At 42.9% G+C, this 17617-nt stretch overlaps 1 protein-coding gene across 1 annotated transcript in view; it reads right to left on the bottom strand.

Annotated features, from left to right (window-relative positions):
* Positions 1–17617, bottom strand: part of MTMR7 (myotubularin related protein 7) — a 98535-nt gene that overhangs the window by 56998 nt on the left and 23920 nt on the right. The window contains exons 2-3 of the mRNA XM_061134553.1: positions 7420–7542; positions 4689–4851 (exon numbers count right to left, since the gene is read on the bottom strand). Coding sequence (XP_060990536.1) covers positions 4689–4851; positions 7420–7542 — 286 coding nt within the window. The remainder of the gene's footprint in view (positions 1–4688; positions 4852–7419; positions 7543–17617) is intronic.

Genomic DNA, 17617 nt, shown 5'->3' with positions numbered 1-17617 from the left:
GCTTTCTTACCCAGAGGCCACCCAGTAGAAGCCCTCAGCTACAAACTGCCTACTCTGAAAACGTAATACGTGCTATTAACACCAATTCAAGGTTTACTGAACATTTCTAAAACACAATGATTTGTTCTCCTCACCTCCATCTCCTGCAAAATACATAGCAGAATGTTTAATAATCAAGATGCAAGAGTCGTGGGTTCAATCCCTGGATCGGGAAGATCGCCTGGAGTAGGAAATGGCAACCGGCTCCAGTATTCTTGCCTGGAGAAATCCATGGACAGAGGAGCCTGGCAGGCTAAGGTCCATGTGGCTGCAGAAAGTCGGACATGACCGAGCAACTAAGCACAAAGTCAGTTAAGTAAGGCAAGATGAGGAAGGAAAGGGAAAATTCACCAGGAGTCATGAGAAGGACAGGTGTGTGGGGTTTTACTTTATTAAAATTTTTTATTTTGTATGGAGTATAGCCAAGTAACAATGTTGCAACAGTTTCAGGTAGACAGCAAAGGGACTCAGCCATACAAATACACGTACCCATTCAAGGCTATGGTTTTTCCAGTGGTCATGTGTGGATGTCAAAGTTGGACTATAAAGAAAGCTGAGCACCAAAGAAGTGATGCTTTTGAACTGTGGTGTTGGAGAAGACTCTTGAGAGACCCTTGGACTGCAAGGAGATCCAAACAGTCCATCCTAAAGGAGATCAGTCCTGAGTATTCATTGGAAGGACTGATGTTGAAGCTGAAACTCCAATACTTTGGCCACCTGATGTGAAGAGCTGACTCATTGGAAAAGACCCTGATGCTGGGAAAGATTGAAGGCGGGAGGAGAAGGGGATGACAGAGGATGAGATGGCTGGATGGCATCACCGACTCAATGGACATGAGTTTGGGTAAACTCCGGGAGTTGGTGATGGACAGGGAGGCCTGGCGTGCTGCAGTCCATGGGGCTGCAAAGAATCAGACACGACTGAGCGACTGAACTGAACTGAACTGATTCTCTTATATGGGCCTCCCCCGTGGCTCGGGTAAAGCACCCATCTGCAATGCAGGAGACATGGGCTCAATCCCTGGGTCAGGAAGATCCCCTGGAGGAGGGCATGGAAAACTACCCCAGCATTCTTGCCTGGAGAATCCCCATGAACAGAGGATCCTGGTGGGCTACAGTCCATGGGGTCGCAATGAGTTGACTGAAGTGACTTAGCATGCACACATTCTCTGACATGTCGGGCTTTAGAACCCAAAGTAATGAAAGTTAAATTGCTCTCCAGGCTCTACTTAATTCAGGCAACTTAAAATAAATGTGATTGGAAAACCATTTAAAGAAGAGTGAGAAGGTAACAGTTATTATTGGGTTTTGCACATTTTAAAATAAAAATAACAAGAACTTTCTTGTCTGTTTTCAACAGACAGGTACTCAAATTAAACACCAGGAAGCTGACACTTAGTAGAAAAGGGCTACTGGACCCAGAGATTAATATCATCAATAAAAAGAAAACTGTTACTGTAAAAACTGCTTAAGTGGCACTGACTCTGATAAGAACTGCAAAAAGTCAAAGTAAGCTAAGGAGACTATGTCAATCCTGAGATGCTAAAAACCACAGAAAATATGCAGAAGAATTAGAGACTCAGATGAGCAGGAAAGAAAATGCTATTATAAAATGGGAAAACAGACCCCAAAAATGGTTTAAATATTAAAAAGGGCCCACAAATAGTACAAGAGAGAAAGATGATAGATACAAAAATAAACAGCAGGAAGCTAATGAGAGGGAGGAGAAAAGAAAGGATGTGGGAGAAATGAAGCCCTCTGAGAAACAGGGGTCTCTAATCAGAAAAATGTATAACCTTATTAGTACATCAGATCTACAGAGTCAATTCATTTCCTTACTTGGGCTACAGCCCAATTTTGACTTACTCCTTTAAGAAGAATTAAAGAGTTCTCTGGATTTGGCTACAGTATATTTTGCTGGGATCTTTCATAGTCCATAACCAAATCCTTACCAACCTGAATTCATGTAAAAGACAAACCAATAAAGTCTCGACATATTTTTTAGTCATTTGATTTATTCTTATCCCAGAAACTGCAATTCAGTGAAGAGAGACTCTCAAGGGCTTTGAAACTATCTCTTCATAGGCCTTGACTTAAATGGACTCCCAAACATTTCTTCTTTTGTTTAAAAAAGAAAAAGTCTCCTCTATAGGACTGTGGAGTTAGCTGTTTCCATAAGGAGAGCTGAAAATACGAGCTTTGTATCGATGACTAACCACAAGAACCCTGGAGATCAATACTGTTCTGCTGGAACTCAAAGTCACTTCCCCACCACACACACACATCCATCCCCCCACACACACCCAGAGCCCTCTTCTGACATACCCCAAGGAGAGTGAAGGTGTAATTTGTGAAAGGTACTGGGGTGTCCTGAGAAGCCACCCCACCTCCAGGGGAAACCCTTCCACTTTTCCCCACCTCCACCCAGACTCAAATCGCTACTTCCAAGGTTGTACTATAATACGTCCTAATTTTAGCCTTGCCTTTAGCATTAAACTGTGAAGCTGCCTGGGTTCTAGCTCCTCTTTCCACACTCATTAAAGAACCATGTTTTACATAAACTGGCATTTCTAATTCCAGTGTTTCACAATGCTGGTGGCTTTTTAAAAAAAAATCTTCCAAGCTAATGGCTTTAATTCAATTAATTACTATAGTCTCCTTCTTTGGTCTCTGGCTAATACTGAACTCCCAAAACTACATCTTTAAGAAAAAGTGTATATTTTTAAAAGGAGGGGAAACACAGCGGGTTTCCTCCCTGGAGACCCTCACAATGTAAATCTGGGAGCTCGCTGTTATCTGAGGCCAGGGCTCTCATCGCCACCGTGATGGACTCTTCCACTCAGGCCTTTCCCAGTTCTCTGGGCTATTCCTAAATCCCGTTAATCCGGCCAGGGCACATGTATTATCCAGGACATCCATTAATCAGTGATACAGAAACTGCTGGCGCACAATCCCCCTCGAATTCCCTGCCACACACAGCCTAACGTACATCTTCCCAGAACTTCTGTTCCAATTATAGTGCGCCCTCCAAAAAGTTCAACTGCTTTTCTGGCTAACTCTGCAGTTCTTTTCAACACAGAGAGATAAAAAAGCCTCAGTGGGCTGACTTGAAAGGGAAGCGAAGTCAAGTCTAAGTGATCAGATTCTGACAGCTTCCTGGCAACCCTCCCATCACATAACTTCAGCTCCTGGCTCTCAACAGACAATGTGGTCCCTTCGTATCATAAGAATCTGAGGACCCAACCAAATGCTTTGAAGAGTTTACAATCAAACTTTTTGCCCCGAACCAAAAAGCATTTAGTAAAGTATCTATTCAGTAAAGTAACTGAACATTCACTGGAAGGACTGATGCTGAAGCTCCAATACTTTGACCACCTGATGCAAAGAACCAATTCATTGGGAAAGATCCTGATGCTGGGAAAGATTGAGGGCAGGAGGAGAAAGGGCGACAGAGGGTGAGATGGTTGGATGGCATCACTGATTCAATGAACATGAATGCAAGCAAACTCCAGGAGATAGTGAAGGACAGGGAAGCATGGCAAGTTGTAGTTTATAGGGTTGCAAAGAATCAGACACAACTCTAAGTGACTGAACAACAACAACAAAATAACTATAAGCACACGTCCTATTTCCCTTATTAATGACTTCTGGGTGAACACTACTGTGGATGGTACTGTTTATACAAATGATCTCTTTTCACTGTACACATCCAAGATGCTTAGCAAAAGAACCCCAGGGTCCATACAAGTCACACACACAAGAAACACTTGTATAGAGTTTCTTACATTTATAGCATAGTAAGCTGTAAATGTCTTAGGTTTATAGCATAAAAAGCTGTAAGTCTGAAGACCCTAAGATGAGGGATACACTACCAGACAGTAACTGAAAGCATACATTTTTCAAATCAGCCATTCTTCCTACAAAACCTAAGAAGGTTTCGTGTAGGAGAATCAACATATACATGCCTAGAACAGTCACTGATGCCAACCTTGGGAAAAACATATTAGGATCAAAAAGCAACAGAAACCAAAACTTAGAAGCTCCCACATAGGTAAAACTGCACTAGACCATTTGATATGTTTTCGACACAAAACAATTTGTGGGTTTTGTCGGAGGCTTCAATCAAGGTTGCTCAATTACCACATTTTGGGATGATTTCATCCCAAAAGTAAAGCGCAACTATAACCTCCCTCCAAGATAAATACTATGAATAATGAAAGAGGCTCACACAGTAAGTAACTCAGACAGAGGCCCCCAAAGACAGAAACTATATCAGTCAGATTTCTTGGCCTCATCTGAAGGCTTGATGTTGCTTAGTCACTCAGTCGTGTCCAACTCTTTTGGGACCCCACGGACTGTTGCCCGCCAGGCTCCTTTGTCCATGGGACTTCCCAAGCAAGCATACTAAAGTGGGTTGCCATTTCCTTCTCCAGGACATCTTCCTGACCCAGGGACTGAACCCATACCTCCTGCATTGGCAGGTGGATTCTTCACCATCTGAGCCACCAAGGAAGCCCCCATCTGAAGGCTGGGCTAAGGTATAATCTCTAAAGCACTATAATTAAGAAGCATTATGGACATTTCTTCAACACGACCTGTGACTTTCTTAAGCGTGAGTCCACGCTGAATGCCAGGCCGCTCTGCCCTACCTGGCCTCGCGAGGCGGATGAGAGAGATGTACACGTCGTGGCAGTCCCTTTCCTGTGGGATGATGAGCTGTAAGAGCTGAAAGTTCTTGCAGCGAATCAGCAGAGGGCACCCGGTAGCTGTCGTTGCCTGTTTCTCGATGGTGGCGATCTGACTGTGGAGAATCTACCACCAGAAGTTAATGTGGGTAAACTGAGCACAGATAACAGGTACATAGGACAGAAAGCAACAGGTCTTGTAACAGAGCAGAGGCAGCACAGCTCTTAGCAGGCAGCCATTGCTGGGCCTTGTTAGTCCCGCATCCTGTTACTAGGCAACAGGCCTGGCTCAGCCATTGGTCGGTTGTCAATAGGTGGTCCTGCTCAGCTATTGGTCAGTGCTGCAGAGGGCCCTGCCCACTGGTAACTGACAATGAGGGACCAAGGAGGAAATGACTCAGCTCAAGGGTTGGTGGTGAGGTGGTCGTCAGGTGGAGAGTGAGTTAAGAGGCAGAGTCAGGCCTTCTCCTGGAGGCCCTCCAGCTCACCCAGCCTTGAGCCAGTGGCTGAGCCGGGGGCGGCCAGGGAACAGGCTGGGGACGATGTCCTGCGGGGCTCCAGAGCTCTGACTAAGGCCCTCCACTAGCCATGGCCCAGGCCTTGAGGAGCGGCGAAACTCTCCCCCATCCCTGTCTCTGTGACCCACTACCAGTGGCCGTCTGTCTGGGTCATAGTCTGTGAAACCTGGTCTCCCCTCATTTGGGCGGCTGGAGGAGACCGAGGGGCAGCTGGATTAGGTGCCTGGCTCCCTTAGGGAGGACAGCTGGGCAGGGTGTGGGAACCTGGCCCTGATGGAGCTGCCAGCTGAGCCCTGGCCTTCTCTTAGCCAGGAATGGGACCTTGGAGGGTGACAGTTGTGCCCTGGGACCTTGCCCTTTCTTGTCAGGATGGAGAATAACATTCGTTTGGTAGAGATTTATAGGAACATGGTTACCTGACCATGACCTGACCTCAAGAGCAAAGGATCTGACCCCAAGAAGTCTGCAACAACTAACCACACCCAACCCTCACCTTTTGCTTTTAAAGGGGCTTGCTGGAAGCTTTCAGTAACTTTGGAGTTCTTAGGGCAGGAGCCACCCGTCTCCTTGTATAAACCTGTAATAAACCTTTCTCTGTTCCAAAAGCTAGTGTTTTACTACTGATGGGCCTCACTGTGCATTGGGCACAAAGCCTTGTGATTTGGTAACAGTCTCTGAGCCACACATAGAGAGAAGAAACACCCTTGACCTTCAGCTGGCTTGCACTCAGTTGACAAGAACTGGTATGTTTGGGGGTAAGAACCAGCTGTCTGAATTCATCATTTTATTTTTCAGTGCCAAGCTTTCTGATAGTCAAGCTCATTATACGAAGCAAACCCTTCAGCCTAGAATTCTGCACAGCCCCAGGTAAGGGAACATTTAGGTCGTCAAAGGTTGAAATGCACTGGGTAGCTAAAATTAAATAAGGTCATGAGAAGTTAGTAAAATAAACCTTGCAATCAACAAAAGTTAGAGACGGTTCCGCTGGGAGGTGCCACCATGCTCCTTAATTCCACATGGAATGCTGGCGTTCAACAGCAACTTGAGATGGTTGTTTTCTAAGCTGTTGGTGGTCAGGCAGGCTGCAGAAGAGATTTATTTAAAAGGAAACCATGCTGAAGTGCTCTGGCTTTCAGGAGGGTCTCTGCTCAGTCCTCAGTGGCAATGCTTCATTCTTTAAATTCCTCTCCACTAAGTAGGGCAGGCCACCTTCTGCTGCAGAGATCAAGTCTACAGAAAAGGCAGAATCTACAATCCACAGATTCTGGTTCTGGTCCTAATGCCGTGGTTGGGCAGCTCTCTTAAAATAAGGACCTCCTGTATATGGAATTTAGAAAGATGGTAACGACAACCCTATATGCAAAACAGAAAAAGAGACACAGAAGTACAGAACAGACTTTTGATCTCTGTGGGAGAAGGTGAGGGTGGGATGTTTCAAAAGAACAGCATGTATATTATCTATGGTGAAACAGATCACCAGCCCAGGTGGGATGCATGAGACAAGTGCTCGGGCCTGGTGCACTGGGAAGACTGAGAGGAATCGGGTGGAGAGGGAGGTGGGAGGGGGGATCGGGATGGGGAATACGTGTAAATCTATGGCTGATTCATATCAATGTATGATAAAACCCACTGAAAAAATAAATAAATAAATAAAGGGAAAAAAAACTAAAAAATAAAACAAAATAATAATTTTAGTTGCAAAAAAAAAAAAAAAATAAGGACCTTCTAACAGTCTCATTATTATGTAGCAGAAATACCTAGACTTTCTTTTTTTTAAATTATGAGAAAATTGTAGACTACATAATGACTACATGGCCTGCACCACAGGATGCTACGAAGGAAGCAGATTGCAAATCACTGTGTAAACGCTGTATCTGGTACAGTGACATTATTGAATCTCTACTTGTCAGCTGTGACACGAAGCACTTACACCTCTGGCTATTCCTCTGTCTCTCTCTGATGATGTTCAAATCATCAGTATTTAAAGTGAGTAAAGAGATCAAGTGGACATGACCCTTTACCAAAAAAAGGCAGTGCTCACATTCCAAAAAGAGTGCTCTGAACACCCAACCCCGCCAAGTCCCACCCTCCTCACCTTGAGAACAGACAAAACAGAATCAAAACTTGTTACTTCAAACAATGGAAAACACAAAAAGCCAAAAATAAGGACTGCATACCCATGTTTCTTTCCTCGCGTCAGGTGCGGTTTCCACAAATATGATGTGAGTGGCGGTCAAATACAAAGTACCGAGGGCTGCTTTTTTAGAAGATATTCGATCTACCAAGCGGACGTTTTCAACCTAGGGAGATCAGTTTGACAGGGTTATCATAAAGCAAAAGAGCTGGTCACAAACAATAGTCAGCAGGTAATCTCGTGCTTAATCCAAATATGACTTTTAATAAGATCCTTCCAAAAACAAAAGACAAAAACTTGCCCCCTTAAGCTAATTAGATCTCACAAAGGGCTGTATATCAAAAGATACAAATTCACCAATTCCTTAAATGCAACCTTAAACATACCACAAAAGATTCACACACCCTATTTTTTAAGAATATCCTGAGTTTTAAAGAGGTCAATGTTTTTATTTTAATTATATAATTCTCATTTATGGTAGGAAGTAACACATGAAAGTTCTTTGTTTACATGTTAACTACATATGAATTGCATTCTATTAAAAAGAAAACAGTGTATTTTCCTATGCATTTCTCTGTTGTGGAAGTGGCCCCAAGATTGTCTGCTCCCATATAAACTAGCCGGAATACAAACATACATACAGTAGCAAGAGGTATCACAGGAATGTTCTGTACGCTCCCCAAGAAAATTTACCAAATGAAGATGCTAATATCTATAATAAAATCTTTCTACTAAATAGAATTCTTACCCCTGAACTACAGTTCAAACTGTCAGATAAGACTTCTGCAAACAATTTTTACCAAGCATACACCTCTGAAAGATAGGGCAATTTCAAGAATACGTGCAGCAGAATCATTCCAACAGGAAACATACAGGAAATGACAAGAGAGTGTCTACAGGGCAAGTGAAAACCCACACAACGACAACCCCAATAAGGCAGCCACCTCAAACACCCGGAGAACATTCCAGCGATGACGGCGGGGCTGAGCAATGCTACTTACTACTGCCAAGGATTAACCATCTACAAACAGACACTGGCTCAATCCTCACCTCTCAAATCAGTATGCTGTACTCCGTGACTGGTTCATTTCACTTAGCATCATGTTTTCAATCCATGTTTCAATCAAAGTTCACCCATTTGTAGAATATGTCAGTACTTCATTTATTTTTACTGCCCCACACATGTTCCATTACATGTATATACCACATTTTATTTGTCAGCTGATGGACATTAGGGTTGTTTCTACTTTTTGGTTATCATTAATAATGCCGCTATGAACATTCTTACACAAGTTTTTTTTCTCATACAAGTTTTTATGAGGACAAGTTTTCATTTTTCTTGGGTGTATATATACCTAGGAATGGAATTGTGCCAGGTCATATGGTAACTCTTTATTTAACCTTTTGCAGAATTCCCAGACTATTTTCCAAATACAAAGTGACTGTACCATTTTACACTCCCACCACCACTCCTTGAGAGTTCTGACTTCTCCATGTCTCTGCCAACACTTGTTATAATCTTTTTTGATCATAGCCATCTGAGTAGGTATGAGATGGTATTTTGTGATTTTTTACTTGCATTTCCCTAGTGGTTAATGATGCTAACATCTTTTCATGTGCACACCTGTTTTTAATGAAAACACTTCCTATATTTCACCATTGAATTTGATGTTGATTTTTTTTTTTTTTTTAAATAGCACATCATGGAAGTGACCTGTTCCTAGTTTAATGAATGCTGATTTTTTAAAATTAGAAATGAACATCAATGCCTTGGAGGAATATTTGCTTTGTGTGGTCTGATGCTATCAATAATAGTAATAGATTTTCTTAACCCTTAAGTCTTGGATTCTTGGTATATGGCCAACTTGGAATCCATGTATTAATGTTTTAATATTCCTTATATTTTATCTGCTATAATTTCCTTTTTGGTTTTCTGCATCTATGCTTTTAAGAAACATTGGTCTACATTAGCCTATTTGTGCCACTTTTATCAGGTGAAATCCATTATGATACATTAGGAAGCTTTCAACATACAAATTATTTAGTATTTGAAACAAATACAGGCACTTCTTTATACAGAAAGAATTCTTTAATAATTCTTCCAATTTTTTGTTCAGTTATAGACCCACTCAATGTTTTCTACATTTTTTTTTTTTTTTTTTTTTACTAAATCTCATTTTGACATCTTTTTTTTCAAATTATCTTCTTACTGCTAATTTTCAATTTCTTATAATCTTTTCATTCTTGTCTATGGGCAAATCCCTCTCTCTTCAACCTTTTTCTGATTCCTAATATTGTAAACTAGGTTCTTATATTTTTGTAATTAGATATGCAAGTCTTCCAAGTCTTGGATTTATGAAGTTAACAGGTCTTGGATTTATGAAGTTAACTTTTCTCTTTTCCGATCATTCATTTATGCTTGTGTTTGCTAATAAATGTTTTAACATGCTTTTTTGAGTATATTATGTGGTTTTCCTTTGTTCATTTTTAAATCCTCAGATTTGACAAGCTCATTAATTGTCACTCTTTTTGGTTAATAACAAGCCTCAAGTCCAATCATTTTCCTTCCAGCAAATCTTTGGCAAAAGCATCTTATGAGTTTTGTTTGTAATAGTATCATTCTTCTTATTTTCTAGGTAGTTTATAACTACAGTCTTTATTTCTTCTCTGACCCAAGAGTTTCTAAAGAGAATATTTTTCAATTCCCATGTGATTGGATTATGGTATTTAAACTTTTGTCCTTAAATATTCTATTTTGAACTGCCTATGAGAAAGATATCATGGAAGAGACAGTGGGAGGAGAAGAACAAGGAGATATGGTAGGACACTTCCATGGGGGAAAAAAACCTCAGTTGCACACTGATATGTGCCTAGCTAAATGAACCAGAGGTCCAGGGGTGATATGAGCTTTCCTGGTGGCTCAGAGGTAAAGAATCCGCCTGCCAGTGCAGGAGACATGGGTTGGATCCCTGGACTGGGAAGATCCCTGGACTAGGAAATGGCAACCCACTCCAGTATTCTTGCCTGGGAAATCTCATGGACAGAGGAGCCTAGTGGGCTATAGTCCATGGGGTCTCAAAAGAGTCAGACCGGACTGAGCAACTAAAACAAACAGCAAATCAGAGGGTGTTATACCAATTAACAATATCAAAAAATGGAACATAAATAATTTTCTCTGCACTTAGAACCCATGAAACAAAACTTTATTAGGGTAATCATACTGACCATAAGATAATATTTTAAAGTCAAAGCATCTAGTATGAGTTATTCTCCCTATAGAAGTAAAGATATACCACTTAAATTATTTTTAGAAAACTCTCAGTGGAACAGAACAAGGTTCACAGATGGTGGTAGATTAGAACACTCAATGAGATTTTTCCATGTCTTTTTGTTAATTTTGGATGCTGCTGCAGGAAAATTACATTTCAAGATATAGCCATCGTTCTCACAGGTCTCACAGCTGTCAAAAGTAATTCTGAAGTAGAGGGAGGAAATTAAAAAAAAAAGATGAGGGAAACACCATCAGCATGATTTCCCAATGATGTAATAAGAAGAAATGAGTAATAAAAATTAAAATTCCGTTGCCTGAGAAATTCTGTGAAGACGGACAGTACTGCTCAGGGATCACTGCATGGTTTACACTAAGACAGCCAGAACAGTCTTGACCGTAATGCTAGAGTCGGTCAATTCTAGACCAAGTGAAATATACCTCAATTGTGCTGATGCCGTCATGAAGACCCAATGGCTCCATAACTCTGCCTCACTGCACGGCGAGCTCAAGTCTACCTCCTCTATGCATACAAGTAAACTGTATGGTAAAAAGGCCTTTTTCATACTTGGAGAAATGATGACCTTTAAGAAACTACCAGCTTTCCTTAAGACAAAGTTATCACCATTCATTTGCACGTTCCTGGGAACACCATGCTCAAGATACACTAGGTATCTGTGCTCTGCAAATGGCAGTTCATCTACACGAAAGATATTACATCATTATGTAATATCACGTTGTATCAGTATATCAATGTGATATATCCCATTACATCATTATTGGGTGTACTATTGGGTGTACATTTTTCACATTCTGACATTTCTGAAAGCAGAATGCATCTTAAGATTAATATGGTAAGAAGACACTGTGGCATTTCATTGGCAGCATTTTTTTTTTCCTTTACATAAAATCTCGGTGCATCTGACATCACATGTGCCTTAGATTTGCTGAAATGCAGTTTAGTTTTTGGTCACTGGCATACAAATGATATTTGAAACCACAGGACTGAAAGGTTACCTCAGGAGAGCGTGTAGAGTGAGATGTGAGGACATGCAAGAGTGAAAGGTCTGATGGAAGAGGGGGAATTGGAGAAGCGAACCGGGGAGGAATGGCCAGTGAGGAGGAAAATCAGATGGCATGCTACTGGGGGGGAGTGTGCAGAGGGAGTGGTTTGAGACAAAGAGTGTATATGTGGAATGCTGCCACCAGATCAAGTAAAGCCAGAACTGGAAACTGCCCACTGGATTCAGCAACACAGAAGATGCAGGAGGGGTGGTGGGAGCCCTGGGATCAGAAGGCATCACGCAGTGGCTACAGGAATGAATGCACCAGAGCTGAGAAAGTGGAGACTCAACTCTTTGTGGAAGTGCAGGCAGTAGCCAGAGAGGGGAGCCTGACCACTCAATATTAGTATGTTTAGGATAATCGGCTAACAATTATTTTAAGTAACTTTCTGCTTGAAATTGGTATTTGAAAATAGAACACCTTCAGACAAAATGATACTGCAAAGCTATATTCTCAAACCACCATCGGAACCTTCTCCTTTGTGGTGGTGGCTGTTCAGTCGCTAAGTCGTGTCCGAGCCTTTGTGACTCCATGGACTGCAGTACGCTAGGCTTCTCTGTCCTTCACTATCTCCTAGAGTTTGCTCAAACGCCTGTCCACTGAGTCAGTGATGCCATCCAACCACCTCACCCTCTTCAAGATAAACCCAAAGAAAGGCTGAAAATGGGACAAGGGAACCCAAATGTTGGCATAGGCAGATGTTTAGGGTTCTCACAACCAAAAGAAAGAACAGCAAACATCCGATTCCACTCAACAGAATGCCTTTGTGTGGTGTTAGGTTCTGGGAAGAAGAACAGAGACTGAATAGGATGGAGTCTTTGTGCTGAAGACTCTTACAGCCTCAATGGAAAAGGCTGTGCCCCAGTTTAACAGCCTTTTCATTCCCATCCCTGCCCTGTTGGATTTAGATGAGGGCAGGGGGAATGGTTTCATCAGCTTTTCTAGGCGAAGGCTGAAAAGCCTCAGTGAGAACACCAGGTCCCACCACGGCACCGCTGATCCTTCCCCATCAATCAGGGGCAGACAGAGCCTCTCCTCAACCAAGCTCCATCACACCACCTAATAATTTCAATCTAAATGGAAGTCCTTACATTCTAATCTACAGGTCAAATACTCGACTTCTGAACGTTTTGAGGTTCTAGAATCATCTCTATCTGGGAAAGAAAGACTTCCCTAGAGGCCAGGGAGTCTGAAGTGCAGAGCAGGGTTACCTTTTGTTGAAACCAAGGAAAACGAAAAGCACCGGCCGCAGGTCTGGCTTGGGCCAAAGCCCCAGTGCTCAATACCGTATAAAGCAGGCTGTGGGCCTCTGCCAGTCACTGGAGGGAAGAGATCCAGACGCTGCCGACCCGGGAGAAACCAACGTGTCTGCAGCGGCCAAAACCGAAGACAAGTTTATGTTCTAATCTAAGAAAAGCAACTAGAGAAATACTTTGTCGTGCTAAATTTGGTATCATGACATTTTCTAACTCCGGCAACGTGGAAAGTGAAGTATTTGGAAGTCGTGGAGGCCTGGGCTCTGGTTTTGGTTCTGAAAGGGGCTCCGCTGGGCTCAGGCAGCTGAGCGACTCCCTCTGGGTTCTGACTCCTGCGAAGGACCTACGGCTGTTTAATGCCTTTCCCCACTCAGGCTGCTCTCTAACTCTGTCTGAGGTGCTGCAGAGAGACACGAAACAGCAGCTGTGGAAGCACACACGAGGTTGCGGTTGTTAAGTCTCTCAGTCGTGTCTGACTCTTTGTGACCCCATGTGCAGCACGCCAGGCTTCCCTGTCCTCCACCATCTCCCGGAGTTTGCTCAAACTCATGTCCATGGAGTCAGTGAGGCCATACAGCCAAGAACCGACTCATTGGAAGAGACCCTGATGCTGGGAAAGACTGAGGGCAAGGGGAGAAGGGGATGACAGAGGATGAGATGGTTGGATTCACACGATAATGGCTCAGTATTACATCTCAAGAAATTCAGCCCCTCAGAACTGTGGCTGGCCAATAAAACTCTTGAGATTGCCCCAGAAGGGAAGCACCAGCCTCAGCCATGACAGATGCCACAACAGTCTCTGAAACTGGACCAGAGGCTACACTGAAGCCGAGTGTTTGGGGCCCAAAGGAGAGAGATGAGCATCCTCCGCATTAGCCCAGGGGTGGGGCCGCTGGCCACACCCGGCTCTTCTCAGTCTCCAGGCTCCCATCCAACCTGATGTCTTCTCCTCTTTCCTCCTAAAGTCTTTGGAGTCTGGACACAGCTGCCTGAGACCCCCGAGTACTTGGTAAGTCTTCCCGGGTGACTTCTACCTTTGATAATTAAGTGTTGTTTGAATTCAGTGTTTAAAAGAAAGTCTCCTGGTTGCCTTTCGTGAACAAATACATCTTTTTTTTTTTTTTATTTTAAATATGATACATGATCTTAGTGCTCATAAAATTCTTTCAGATAAAAATGAAACAATTCTGTAAAAAGTATGTTTACATTAGAATGCCAACCTGATTTTTGAAACATGATATTTTACAATCTATCTAGCCATCCAATTTTTTTTTTTAAACAATCTTTCATGGTGATACTCAAGCTACACAGCACATAGACCAACCTGGCTTCTTAAAACCCATCCATCAACTTCCCACTCTGCTGGCCAGGACACAGCTCAGTGCTTATACAGAAACCAAACTCAAGACCACTGCAATGATGAGAACCTAGAAGGGCGCATGGGATCCATGTTTTCTAAAATGCTCTTCTTTTGGAGCACAACATATCATGTGAGCCACAAAATGTGGGGATGTGTGACATAAAAATGTGCCTCAATACTGCTGTTTAAAGTGCCCCATGGCAAAGGAGAGGCTGGGACGGATTGAGAGGGCAGCGCTAGCATAGACACACCACCATAGACAGCCAGTCGGGAGCTGCTGGGTCACACAGGGAGCTCAGCTCGGTGCTCTGATGACCGAGAGGAGTGGGCTGGGGGGATGTGGGAGGGAGGCTCGAGACAGAGGGGATATATGTATCCATGTAGCTGATTCATGCTGTTGTACAGCAGAAAGAATATGACATTGTAAAGCAATTATCCTCCAACTAAAATTTTGGAAAAATTTAAAATAAAGTGCCCCATAGCCTCTACAGGTCCATCCCACTGTATGCTCTTTTACGCCGGAATTAGGAGAGGGTGGCAAGGGTCCCATGGCTGGGACAGAAGCCCCCACGGATGGAGCCCGCCCTGGGCATTCACAGTCTTGGGTGCGGAGGCTATTCTGGCTTCAAGCAGATACCACCCCTCACTCACAAACTGCCAAGACTCACAACCGGATGATCCAGGACTAAGTTTCCAGAAATGCTGAAGGTCAAGAAGGAAGCACAATTGAGGAAGCTCCCTCTCAACCCCTCCCTTGAGCAGCAGGGGCAGAAGAAAGGAGAATAAGAACAGAAGCACTGACAACCATTTCGTGAACAGCTACTGAGTGTCAGGTATGTACTAAGTGTTCTCCGCACAGTGTTCCTAACCCTGGCTGAAAGGGAGAAGTGGTGATCCCAGTGTAGCCTGTGAATCCACTGCCCAAGGCCCTGCAGCTAGAAAGCTGGAGAGATAGATTTCAGACCAGAAGTGTCTGACTCCCACATCCGTTTCCCTAGGTCTCTCCCACACTTTACTGCTTCAGTCCAGGCCTAACATTGTAAATTAATGGCTCAATGGCCCAGCCTCCATTTGCCATGAAAGCCCTGATACAGTGAACAAGTAAAAAGTTCTGGCCAAAGCTAAAGCACTGATCATTCAGTGTAGAGCTTCACATTACAATGGCCCTGTTAACCCTCTGTCTGTCCATTTCACTGGCCTGGAGGAATGCATCCCACATGGTACCGAGGCAGCCTGGAGAGTCCGGCTCCCAGGGGGTCCCAGGACCAGCCAGCCAGAGTCGTGACAGGTACACTGGCATCTTTCACATCAGAACGTGTCATGACCTCCTGCAAAAGCAGGAGAACCACGGCAGGAGTCAAGTTGCACTTCTGCTCACCAACCACGTGTTAACTCTAGAAAGGTTTCAATTATGGTAGGTATCCTTGTGGTGCTAAGTAGGATGGTTAAAGCTTGAACCCAGAGCTCCTGGACAATGAATGATTCCACCAGTGAGGAACTGCATGCGTGGGAAAGAAAGAGAAGAAGCATCCATCTCTATAGTTAGGAAGGAACGGTAACTACTGACAAACAAACCCATAACAGAGACTTTAGAGATTTCATTCTCGCTCCCACTGAATGCTCACCTTGTGTCTGTGATTCCATTCTCCCTTTTAACAGCAGTGATAACAGAGTTTGCAAGAAAGATGGGCTACTCAGCGGTAGTTGCAAAACATTTTGACACAGAAAAAGAAAAAGTAAAGAGACACAAAAGTCTGCAGACTATTTGGAATTGTTATAATCTCTTACAATAGAGGGGAAAATTATTTGATTTCTCTCATTTAAAAAGAAGTACTTTCAAATTTGTATATTTGAAAGTTGCTAAGAGAGCAGATCTTAAAAGTTCTCATCACAAGAAATAAATTAACTCTTTTGAGATGATGAATGTTAATGAACACTATGGTAATCGTTTTGTAATATATATGTGTGTGTATGTGTGCTCAGTTGTGTCTGACTCTTTGCAACCTCCTGGACTGTAGCCAGTCAGGCTCCTCTGTCCATGGAATTTTCCAGGCAAGAACATTGGAGTGGGTTGTTATTTCCTTCTGCAAAGGATCTTTGCAACCCAGGGATCATCCGTGTCTCTTGTGTCTCCTGCATTGGCAGGCAGATTCTTTACCACTGAGCTGCCTAGGAAGTCTTCTGTAATATATATATATCTATCAAATCATTATACTACAGGCCTTAAACTAATACAATGTTCTGTGTCAATTATATCTCAATAAAACTGGAAAAATCACATGGTAAAGTGTTGCATAATAAACTTGCTTGCAAAAAAATTTTTAATTGAAAAAATGAAGAGATACACATTTCTCCTAAGTTATATAAAGTTGCTTGAACACATAAAAGGGGGTAGTCATGAAGCTTCAGAAATTTTCTAATCCAGCCATTTGATAGAAAAATCAGAAACACCAAACCTTCTCCCAAAAGTCTGATTTAATCTGTTTAAAACTATAAAACCAATGAAAGTCTTTTCCCAGGACCATTTTATTCAGAGGTCAGATATTGGAGAAGAACTGAGGGAAAGGCAAAAATCACAAAGCCCAATCCAAGAAAATACATGGCATGTAACCAGAAGAAATACTTAGACATTCTGCCCTTCATAAAACTTATAAAACATCCTTGACATAACATTGAGAGAGATGCTGGTGGGAAACACATATTCAGAATGCGTGAAAATAATCTTATTTTCAGGCTGTCTGAAAAATTAAGTCTCTTAAAAATGTCTCCTGCTAATGAAGCCAAATTATTTGCTAAAACATCGTCAATACAGTCAAGATAAAATACAAAGTAAGGCCTTTGTTAAAAATCCATGAAACGGGCTGCCACCCATCAGTTGAAGCCCTGTTAATTTCATTAATTTATTAATTCATGTTATTAATTTGTTGAGTATCTAGTCTGTGCTAGGGACCCAGACCAATGAGTTATCCAGAGGCTCTTAATTAGCAACACTGCCCACAGATTATCTGATTCCACCTCTGTCTGCCAGGACTTTCTACAGAGCAAGAGACAGAAATCTCAACTTCATATGGCTTCAGCCAAAAGGGATTTTTACAGAAGCATTTATCCATACCCATCAGGCTGGCCAGGGCTGCAGAGCCCCCAACAGCCCCCACCCCACATCTCTCAGCAGGGCCCCCTCCTTCTCTGCTGGCTCTGGGCTCAGAAGCCTAACCTCACTGCTCGCTTCCCCCGCAGCCCAAGTCTCCAGGCTTCTCCTTAAGCCAGCCAGAGTGGTCACCGGAATGACAGG

This window comes from Dama dama, chromosome 32, assembly GCF_033118175.1.
Source record: "Dama dama isolate Ldn47 chromosome 32, ASM3311817v1, whole genome shotgun sequence".
NCBI classification, from domain to species: domain Eukaryota; kingdom Metazoa; phylum Chordata; class Mammalia; order Artiodactyla; family Cervidae; genus Dama; species Dama dama.
The sequence above is the reverse complement of the archived record's forward strand: the minus strand, read 5'-3'. Positions and strand labels throughout refer to the sequence as shown.